Consider the following 12,009-nt stretch of genomic DNA (forward strand, 5'->3'; position numbering starts at 1 on the left):
GCTTTGATGTCTTATTTTTAAGGATAAACCACCGTCCTTTCTGACTTTTTTATAGCCTTAAGTTTTTTTTCTGTGTTCTTTGTGAATCACCTTCTCTCCCCAATCAAATTATATCTTTAGATAATGAGTTATAATACATTTAGAAAACACTTAAACTTGATAAGAAAATCACTGAATATGGATCTTTTCCCAACTCTTTCACATTTTTATGCTATCTAATCATTAAACCACTCTGCTGTAATTTAGGAAGAAAATTTGGTTTCAGATGGCCCTTATGGCTCTTGATATATTTAAGGATATTAGGTGAAATGTGATGCTTTAAGCGTATGAATTTGTTTCTTTCTTTTTTCTGTTTTTGTTTTAGAGGCAGGGTCTCGCACAGTGGTGCAATTATAGCTCGCTGTAGCTTTGAACTCCTGGGCTCAAGTAATCCTCTTGTCTCAGCCTCTCAGGTAGCTAGAGCTGCAGGCATATCACTATAGCTGGTTATAGTACCCCCCTCCCATTTTTTTTATAGAGACCTGCTATGTTGCCCAGGCTGGTCTCAAACACCCAGCCTCAGGTTATCCTCCTGCCTTGCTCTCCCAAAGGACTGAGATTATAGGCATGAGCCACAGAGAGGCCTGGCCTCTTTGTTTCTTATTTAAGGCGTTATCACAGTATTTCTATTTCAAAAACATTTGCAAGCAAATATGTATAAAGTGGTATTGAAAATGAAAGATTTGTTATCTCAGATTCAGCAAAGTTGTAATTTATAGTAGGAGACCAGAATTAGAAAAATATTGGTCTTGTGTTTTGTGTGCAGAAAAATCTCCACAGCAATGCCATAAACAAATGCTATGACGCACTAACATTTTATCATTGGCAGTGTTAAAAAAAACTCTTATTTTTAAAAGGATTTTAATAGTGTTGCCTGTTACTCAATACATATAACTCAATTGCATATAACCACTGTATTACCTCCTTTTCTTTCATTAGGATAGCCTTAAAGAAAAATTTTAACTGTAGTAATTGTTATAGCAACATTTCACAAGATAAAATTTCAAAACTTAATTATGTGGGCGGGTGCGGTGGCTCACGCCTGTAATCCTAAGGCTGTGGGAGGCTAAGACGGGCAGATCACCTGAGCTCAGGAGTTCAAGACCACCCTGAGCAAGAGTAAGATGGGTCTCTAAAAACTAGCCAGGTATTGTCACAGGTACCTGTAGTCCCAGCTACTTGGGAGACTGAGGCAAGGGGATCTCTTGAGCCCAAGAGTTTGAGGTTGCTGTGAGCTATGACGCCAAGGCACTCTGCAGAGGGTGATAAAGTAAAACTCTGTTTTACAAAAAGAAAAAATAGGTGCTTATAGCTCAGAGGCTAGGGTGCCAGCCACAGACACTGGAGCTGGTGGGTTCGAATCCAGCCTGGGCCTGCCAAACAACAACAACTACAACCAAAAATAGCTGGACGTTGTGGCGGGCGCCTGTAGTCCCAGCTACTTGGGTGGCTGAGGCAGGAGAATCGCTTAAGCCCAAGTGTTGGAGGTTGCTGTGAGCTGTGACACCACGGTACTCTACTAAGGGCAACATGCTGAGACTCTGTCTCAGAAAAAATAAATTACGCCAACCCCAAACTCAGCAGAAGAAAAGAAATAACCAAAATCAGAGCAGAATTAAATGAAATCGAAAGCAAAAGAAATATACAACAGATCAATAAATCCAAAAGTTGGTTTTTTGAAAAGATCAATAAAATAGATAAACCTTTGGTCAACCTAACCAGGAAAAAAAGAGTAAAATCTCTAATTTCATCAATCAGAAATGGTAACAATGAAATAACAACAGACCCCCTCAGAAATTCAAAAAATCCTTAACGAACACTACAAGAAACTCTACTCTCAGAAATAAAAATCTGAAAGAAATCAACCAATACCTGGAAGCACACCACCTACCAAGACTTAACCAGAATGAAGTGGAAATGTTGAACAGGCCTATATCAAGTTCTGAAATAGCATCAACTATACAAAATCTACCTAAAAAGAAAAGTCCAGGACCAGATGGCTTTACGTCAGAATTCTACCAAACCTTTAATGAAGAACTAGTACCTATACTACTAAACCTCTTCCAAAATATAGAAAAAGAAGGACTATTACCCAGCACATTCTACGAAGCAAACATCACCTTGATCCCCAAACCAGGGAAAGACCCAACAAGAAAAGAAAATTATAGACCAATATCACTAATGAATATTGATGCTAAAATACTCAATAAGATCCTAACAAACAGAATCCAATAACACATCAAAAAAATTATACACCATGACCCAGTGGGATTTATCCCAGGGTCTCAAGGCTGGTTCAATATACATAAATGTATAAATGTAATTCAGCACATAAACAAACTAAAAAATAAGGACCATCTGATTCTCTCAATTGATGCAGAAAAAGCGTTTGATAATATCCAGCATCCCTTCATCATCAGAACACTTAAGAAAATTGGTATAGAAGGGACATTTCTTAAACTAATAGAGGCCATCGACAGCAAACCCATAGCCAATATTGTATTGAATAGAGTTAAATTGAAATCATTTCCACTTAGATCAGGAACCAGGCAAGGTTGCCCATTGTCTCCATTGCTCTTTAACATTGTAATGGAAGTTTTGGCCATTGCAATTAGGGAAGAAAAGGCGATCAAGGGTATCCACATAGGGTCAGAAGAGATCAAACTTTTGCTCTTCGCAGATGATATGATTGTATATCTGGAAAACACTAGGGATTCTACTACAAAACTTTTAGAAGTGATCAAGGAATACAGCAATGCCTCAGGCTACAAAATCAACACCCATAAATCTGTAGTCTTTATATATACCAACAATAACCAAGCCGAACAAACAGTCAAGGACTCTATTCCTTTCACAGTAGTGCCAAAGAAGATGAAAGATTTGGGAGTATACCTAACAAAGGACGTGAAAGATCTCTACAAAGAGAACTACGAAACTTTAAGAAAAGAAATAGGTGAAAATGTTAACAGATGGAAAAACATACCATGCTCATGGCTGGGAAGAATCAACATTGTTAAAATGTCTATACTACCCAAAGCAATATATAATCTTCATGCAATTCCTATCAAAGCTCCATTGTCATATTTTAAAGATCTTGAAAAATAATGCTTCATTTTATATGGAATCAGAAAAAACCTCGAATAGCCAAAACATTACTCAGCAATAAAAACACAGCAGGAGCAATCACGCTACCAGACTTGAGACTGTACTATAAATCGATAGTGATCAAAACAGCATGGTATTGGCACAAAAACAGAGAAGTAGATGTCTGGAAGAGAATAGAGAACCAAGAGATTCAGCTACTTACCGCTATTTGATCTTTGACAAACCAATTAAAAACATTCAGTGGGGAAAAGATTCCCCATTTAACAAATGGTGCTGGGTGAACTGGCTGGCAACCTGTAGAAGACTGAAACTGGACCCACACCTTTCACCATTAACTAAGATAGACTCTCACTGTATTAAAGATTTAAACTTAAGACATGAAACTATAAAAATACTTGAAGAAAGTGCAGGGAAAACTCTTGAAGGAATCGGCCTGGGTGAATATTTTATGAGGACTCCCCCCCAGGCAATTGAAGCAGTATCAAAAATACACTACTGGGACCTGATCAAACTAAAAAGCTTCTGCACAGCCAAGAACATAGTGGGGCCTCATCTACGGTGCATCTTAGAATGGGTACAAGCAAAACCTACTAAATGCAGAATACAAATGTCTACATACAATAACCATGAAGAAAATGCCATGAAGGCTACGTTGAACAGTTTGATTAGAATATTTCAGATTGTATATGAAACCAGCACATTGTACCCCTTGATTGTACTAATGTACACAGCTATGATTTAACAATAAAAAAAAGGAAAAAAAGTTACGTAGGTGATAGAAGTAGCCATCTAACATTATTTATTTTATTTATTTTTAATTTATTTTTTCATTGTTGGGGATTCATTGAAGGTATAATAAGCCAGGTTACACTGATTGCATTTGTTAGGTAAAGTCCCTCTTGCAATCGTGTCTTATCCCCAAAAGACAAGGCCCCGCCAAGGCACACCAAGGCCCCGCCCCCCTCCCTCTTCCCTTTCTCTTCAAGCAAGGTTTGTGCGATTTCTTTTTCCTGCTAAATTTACATTTAGTAAAATATGTTAATCGTGACATGATTGCAAGAGGGACTTTACCTAACAAATGCGATCAGTGTAACCTGGCTTATTGTACCCTCAATGAATCCCCAACAATAAAAAAAAAAAAAAGGAAACCTAAAAAAACAAAATATGTTAATCGTTTAATCAATGAAAAATATTTTAACAACTCAAATGACATGCTAAATCATTTTTCCTGCTAAAATAAAAGATTTTAAACTTTCTTATATAGTAATGAGCAATAGACTGGCAGAAGTAAGGCTTGGGAATTTCTACCATTCCCTTAATAGAAATCTATACGAAAGCACAAATCCACAGTTACTTTCTCTTACCACATACATATGTATTGAGGGATTGGCATCAATGTTAAGCAGTCATTCTTCAACAAAATATGTGTCAAATATTTACGTACAAAAAGTGTTACGTTTATATGCATATACATGAATGTACCTGTGTTTTTTTGTTTTAGAATTTGTTTTAATATTTTTTAAACACTTTTTATATACAGTATCTGATGTGCCTATTCCTATAATTTCCAAACATAAGAAAGCTCCTGCAATACATTCCTCAGTGTTGGTTTAGGAGAAGTTCAAGTCTAGCTCTACCTGCCTGCCTTGTACTGTGGTTACTATTTCACATTCCTCTGTGGGCACAGATTAATGTAGTGGAATTACCTGAGCAAAGCTATTTCCCTTTCTCCGGGTTTGCTTTTTGAATCTTTTTTTTTTTTTTTTTTTGTAGAGACAGAGTCTCACTGTACCGCCCTCGGGTAGAGTGCCGTGGCGTCACACGGCTCACAGCAACCTCTAACTCTTGGGCTTACGCGATTCTCTTGCCTCAGCCTCCCGAGCAGCTGGGACTACAGGCGCCCGCCACAATGCCCGGCTATTTTTTTTTGGTTGCAGTTTGGCCGGGGCTGGGTCCGAACCCGCCACCCTCGGCATATGGGGCCGGCGCCCTACTCACTGAGCCACAGGCGCCGCCCTTGAATCTTTTTTTTTTTTTTTTTTTTTTTGTAGAGACAGAGTCTCACTCGGTAGAGTGCCATGACGTCAGGGGACTCACGGCAACCTCCAACTCCTGGGCTTACGCGATTCTCTTGCCTCAGCCTCCCGAGTAGCTGGGACTACAGGCGCCCGCCACAACGCCTGGCTATTTTTTTTTTTTTTTTTTGGTTGCAGTTCAGCTGGGGCCGGGTTTGAATCCACCACCTCGGTATAGGGGGCCGGCGCCCTACTGACTGAGCCACAGGCGCTGCCCTGAATCTTATTTTCTTTTCTCTCTTTTTTTTTTTTTTTTGTAGAGACAGAGTCTCACTGTACCGCCCTCGGGTAGAGTGCCGTGGCGTCACACGGCTCACAGCAATCTCTAACTCTTGGGCTTACGCGATTCTCTTGCCTCAGCCTCCCGAGCAGCTGGGACTACAGGCGCCCGCCACAACGCCCGGCTATTTTTTGGTTGCAGTTTGGCCGGGGCTGGGTTTGAACCCGCCACCCTCGGTATATGGGGCCGGCGCCCTCCTCACTGAGCCACAGGCGCCGCCCCTTATTTTCTTTTCAATGTGAGGAATGCAAGCACTTGATTGATTGGACTTGGTATGTTCTGATAAAGTAGATGTCAGCCAAGAAGACTGCCATGTCTACCCAACTCAATAATTTGCTCTTAATTAGATTTTAAAAAGCAATTTTATCATATGTCTTTGGTTATATGCATTACTTGGAAGAAACAAATTCTTTGAGACAGAAAATAAGAGAGTGGTTCCCAGGATCTGGACAGAGAGGGCAATGCAGAGGAATTGCTTAATCCGTACACAGTTTCATTTGGGGAAGATGAAAACATTTTGGAGATGGATAGTGGCGATTTTTGCACAGCAGTATGCAGATATTTAATGCCACTGAATCTGTACACTTAAAAGTTGCCAAGAATAGGGCTGCGCCTGTAGCTCAGTGAGTAGGGCTCCGGCCGTATATACTGAGGCTGGCGGGTTCAAACCCATCCTGGGCCAGCTAAAACAACAATGATAATTGCAACAAAAAAAATAGCTGGGTGTTGTGGCTACTTGGGAGGCTGAGGCAAGAGAATCGCTTAAGCCCAAGAGTTTGAGGTTGCTGTGAGCTGTGATGTCACAGCATTCTACTGAGGGTGACAGGTTGAGACTCTGTCTCAAATAAAAAACAAAGTTTGCCAAGAGTAAATTTTATAAGCATTTTGTCACAATAAAAACGTTTTTAAAAAGCTTATTAAATGACTAAAAGACAATTAGGAAGGAGAACTAATAATATGTTAGACAATGAATCACATTTTAAAACAGGCTTTATACTAGAATAATGGGCTGAAAGTAGATGGAACGTAAGAGCGATAAATATGTTAAGTTTTGCCTTTAGGTTTAACAGTGTATGAAAAGGAAGAATGACCTGGAGGTGGTAGATGACCACACTGCATTTGTGCCAGTGGCACATTGTATCAGCTAAACAAGGAAAGCTGTTTTCAAATTTATCCTCTGTTAGGGACACGTGATATTTGCCCCCGTCTGTTCTGACGTATTCTTTAAACATCAGACGCTGTTTTATAGAATGTTGTAGACTTAAAACAACAAATCAATCAAAGAAGAAAATTGTCAGAAAAATAGATGGAAAGAACTGCCTTAAACTTAGAGGAAAAGGGCAGTGTTTTAAATCGGAGGATTTATCTTTTAGAAACAAATAGTGCAAGTTTATTATATACATGAATCCATTATAGTGAAGGATCATGCTAATAAAAACATTTAAAATGTTTTTATATCTGGTTCAAGTAAGAATACCACTAAAAAAACTTTATCTTTGAATTTTCACCCCCCCACCCCCAAGAGTTATGTTCTCGTATCCTCTTTTCAAATTTCTCCCCTGCCCTAATTCATTGAAAAATTCAACTGGAGGAAAAGAAAAACAGAACATTATAGATTTCTTTTTTGCTTGGATTATCTGCAGTTGAACACAGTTACTTCTTCCAAACTCTTCTTAACTTAAATATTTCAACCAAATTTGGGGGTAAAATTCACCTAAACTTTGAACAAGTCACCAAATTATTTCATTAAAAAAGCACATACAATATCCAGGAGTTTGAAATAGACATGACAATTTGTTTATTATTAGTGTATCTTTAAAGTACTTCTTTTTGCTGGCTAAGAGGTCAGATGTTTGTAATTTTCTCATTCTTCTTGTTTCCTAGCTGCACATGTGATTTCTACTATGTATTACAATGAATTTATAGGAAAATAAAGATGGGAGTGGTCTGCCCATAGCTGTCCTGGTTTTGCCATGTTACCACTGAGTGACTATTGACTATTTCTTCAGTATTTACAATTTTTGATATTGTTTTTTGTGTTTATCGTCTAGAAAGATGGAGTGCTGGCATACATTGGGAATTTTCGCCTGCTTGCAGAGCTTTCCAGCCCTTTTGTGAATCAACGGTGGGTTACTGATTTCTTTAATTATTTTATTTTAAATTTTTAAAGTATTTTATATCACAGTGTTACTGGGATACGGATGGTTTTGGTTACGTGGACTGCTCTTGTAATACTCGAGTCAGGGTTAGAAGTGTGCCCATCACTCGGATAGCCTTCCTTGCACCCATTAGCTAGGCTTTTGCCCATCCTGCTTAATTTCCACTGAGTTTTACTTCCCTCTGTGCACACGTGTGGTCATGGGTTACTTCCAATTTAACAGTGAGTACGTGTGGTGTTTGTTTTTCTATTCTTCAGGTAGTTCACTTAGGATAATGGTCTCCAGTTCCATCCAGATTGTTTCAAAAGGGATTAATTCATCCTTCGTTATAGCTGAGTAATATTCCATAGAGTACATATACCGCATTTTGTTAATCCACACATGAATTCACAGGCATGTGGGTTGAGTCCACATCTTTTTTTTTTTTTTTTTTTTGTAGAGACAGAGTTTTACTGTACCGCCCTTGGTAGAGTGCCGTGGCGTCACACGGCTCACAGCAACCTCCAACTCTTGGGCTTAGGCGATTCTCCTGCCTCAGCCTCCCGAGTAGCTGGGACTACAGGCGCCCGCCACAACGCCCGGCTATTTTTTGGTTGCAGTTTGGCCGGGGCTGGGTTTGAACCCGCCACCCTCGGCATATGGGGCCAGCGCCCTGCTCACTGAGCCACAGACGCCGCCCTGAGTCCACATCTTTACAATTGTGAATTGGAAAGGTGGGCAGGTATCTTTTTGATAAAATGACTACTTTTCCTTTAGGTAAATACCCAGTAGTAGGATTGCTAGATCAAAAGGTAGGTCTGCTTTTAGTTCTTTGGGGAATCTCCATACTGTTTCCTTAGAGGTTGTATTAATTTGCAATCCCACCAACAGTGTATAAGCATTCCTTTCTCTGCATCCATCCCAGCAACTATTGTTTTTGGGCTTTTTAATAAAAGCCATTCTAACTGGGGCAAAGTGATATCTCATTGTGGTTTTAATTGATGAGTCACATTGTACATATTTTCATGTTTATTGGCCACTTATCTTTTGTAAAGCTTCTGTTTATATCTTTTGCTCACATTTTAATGGAGTTGGTTTTATTTTTTTTTTTGCTGATTTGCTTAATTCTTTATAGATTTTCGGTATTTGCCCTTTATCAGATGTATAGCTTGTGAATATTTCCCCCCATTCTATAGGTGGTATATATGTTCTGTTGATTATTTCGTTAGCTGCTCAGAAGCCTTTTAATTTAATAAAGTCCCATTTATTTATTTTTGTCATTGCTATGATTGCCATTGGGGTCTTCTTCATAAATTCTTTGTCTTTTCTAATAACGAGAAGAGTTTTTCCAACGTTTTCTTCTCACATTCTTATGGTTTCATGTCTTACATTTAAGTCTTATATCCATCTCAAATTAATGTTTATGAGTGGTGAGAGATATAGATAACTTTTTTTTTTTTTTTTTTGAGACAGTTTTACTGTGTGCCCTTGGTAGAGTGCCGTGATGTCACAGCTCACAGCAACCTCCGACTCTTGGGCTTCAGCGATTCTCTTGCCTCAGCCTCCCAAGTAGCTGGGACAACAGGCACTTGCCACAACACCCGGCTATTTTTTGTTGCAATTGTCGTTGTTCAGTTGCTCCTGGCCAGGTTCGAATCTGCCAGCCTCAGTGTATGTGGCTGGCACATACACTGTGCTACAGGCGCTGAGCCATATTTAACTGTTTCATTCTTCTGCATGTGGCTATCCAATTTTCCCAGTACCATTTATCATTCATTATTTTAAAGTTGTGCTGTTTATTTTTAGTTTGGGGAAATTATTTCCCCAAGATCCTAAAGGTACTATATAAAAGATTTGGATCTGGGACATGTGTTGTCATCACCATTGTACAAGTATGGGATGTGAGCCTTGGAGAGGTCAGTTTGTCTAAGGTTTTCGAGCTAGGAAGTGGTGGTGTTAGCTTTTGAACCCCACTCTTTTTGTAGAATGAAGAATTCTTAATAATTGGTGCCAGTGCTTTCTTTCTTTCACTCTTCATGATGTATACTGCAAGAGGAGCCGTGTTCACTGTATCTTAGAGTTCAGTGGGGTTCTTCATGGAAAAGAATAAGCGTCACTCTGGCTCATCTCGGGTCCAGTTTGTAACACTAACTTCTGTCTCCAAATTCTGGTATTAACTTTATCTCAGTCTCTCATTAAAGAAAAAAAATCTTTTTATCATTGTAATTTTAAATTTCAAAAGAGTACTTTTATTTCAAATACACACAACATACAAGTTCAGACAGTTAAGTTTGTAATCTTATCCCAGAGAAGGTATTACATACCTCATTGCTGAGTACCACCAGTCACTTTCGAAGTACTTTCCATGGGAAACTGTCCTGACACCAGTGCCTAATCCATTCTTCAAAGCAATTTGGTAATCTTTTTCTGGAGTGAACATCAGGGCTGTCATTGTATTACCCTTGAATGTCATAAAAATGTCTTCCTTTCAATATTTCCTTTATCTTCAGGTAAAGAGAAAAGGCACTGGGGGGCATATCAGGTGGGTAGGGAGAATGTTCCAATATAGTTATTTGTTTACTGGCTAAAAACTCCCTTCCAGACAGTAGTGTGTGAACTGGTGTGTTGTCAGCACGCAAGAGCCATGCATTGTTGGCCACGATTTTCGGCTAAGATTTTCCTAATTGTTTCTCCATCAATGTTTATTTTATCTGCTGTGCTACTCACAATCAACCAATGATTTTGACTCACAATATGACAGATTTTTGGAGTGTGTTCATCAGTTCTGCTGGTTACTATCCACCTTGACCTCTCTTCATCAGTGAGAGTGTTCAATCCATGTGTACACTGCTGTTATCTTCTTGGTGTTATCCCCATAAACTGGGACTAATATGTCCCTGATTTCACTTCCACTCTTGCCAAGTTTAACAAGAAATTTATGAATGTTGCTCTAACAGGCTCTGACAATCTTGAAAACAGCATAGAAAAAACATGCAACAACAGTAGTGAATGTGACTCAGTAAGACTTTCCCACATGTCAACACAAACACAGCTGTGAGATACCGATACGCCCAGGTTAGGAAACCTCACTGAGTGTTTGTACAATGCTGCCAGTAAGGGCACGGTGGCAAGTTTGCAAACTAGTCAGATTTCATATGATTCCATTCATATACATCATAAAGAGTAGTCAAAAGCATAGAGACAAAAAATAGAAAAATGATTAACCAGGGCTTGGAGTGCGGGGGGGGGGGGGGGGGGGGAAGGCATTAGTAGATAAACTCAAGTTGCAATTCAACTTTGCCACATAGTTGCTGTGACCTTGGACAAGTTACTTAATATCCCTGTACCAGTTATTTTCTCTATAAAGAAGAGCATATTTGGTATTGCCTCCTTCTTTATACTCTGGTCAGGCGTTTTTTCTCAGGTAGCATATCAAGTTCAACGTGTGTAAAGCAACGCAGCGTGTTTCCCCTGTGCGCTCTCGTTCAGCTTTCCACTCAGTCACCCTGCTTGACCCTTGACCCCTTGACCCTTGACTCTTGATCGGTTGACTGGCTTCCCTCACCTGTAATTTGCTGCGTCACTGGGCACCGTATCACCCCCTGAATGTTCCCCACCTTAGCCACCTCTTCCCCATCTCTGCTGTCTGTGCCCTACTTGGTCATGTCTTACCAGCTTCTCACTCTGTGCTGTTCAGTAGGGTAGTCACAAGCCACATAATGACTAGATTTAAATAATGTAAAGTGAAATAAAAATAAAAAATTCAATCCCTCAGTCTGACGTTCGGCATTTCCCACGCCTCCTGGCTCCTTGTGTCTCGTGGCTGCTGCACTGAGCAACACACCAGTAGTAGAGCTTCTGCATCTTTGTGGTTGTGCAAAGTTCTTTTGGGTGGTGCTGCTCTGGGCCAGGTTGGCAAACAGTGACTCGAGGGCCAGACCCATTGGACCAAAGTCACCATCGCTTGTCTGCCATAACGGCTCTTGCCCTCTAGCAGCAGAGTGGAGAGAACTTGCAGCCTCCAAGGGCTATTGCTTTAATGTCCACTATCTGGCTTTCTGTGGACAAAGTTTCTGGCCCTGCTCTAGAACATCTCCTGCCTCCTGCCCCGACCCCTGTACATCTCTCTTCTGTAGTGTCATCTTCCACACTGAGGATCACAGGCAGCTCTGCCGCGTGAAACCTCTCAGCGGCTCTGCCGCGCGCAGGATATAATACGAGCTCTTCCACGCTGAGGATCACAGGCAGCTCTGCCGCGTGAAACCTCTCAGCGGCTCTGCCGCGCGCAGGATATAATACGAGCTCTTCCACAGTGAGGATCACAGGCAGCTCTGCCGCGTGCAGGATGTAATACGAGCTCTTCCACACTGAG

General features: G+C 40.2%; 1 protein-coding gene across 3 annotated transcripts in view; it reads left to right on the forward strand.

Annotated features, from left to right (window-relative positions):
- The window catches only part of TLCD4 (TLC domain containing 4), a 75,662-nt gene that overhangs the window by 43,693 nt on the left and 19,960 nt on the right, over positions 1-12,009 (forward strand). For all 3 annotated transcript variants that reach the window (XM_053591030.1, XM_053591031.1, XM_053591032.1), the window contains exon 6: positions 7,551-7,624. In XM_053591030.1, the coding sequence (XP_053447005.1) occupies positions 7,551-7,624 (74 nt within the window). The remainder of the gene's footprint in view (positions 1-7,550; positions 7,625-12,009) is intronic.

This window comes from Nycticebus coucang, chromosome 5 (genome assembly GCF_027406575.1).
Source record: "Nycticebus coucang isolate mNycCou1 chromosome 5, mNycCou1.pri, whole genome shotgun sequence".
Taxonomy (NCBI): domain Eukaryota; kingdom Metazoa; phylum Chordata; class Mammalia; order Primates; family Lorisidae; genus Nycticebus; species Nycticebus coucang.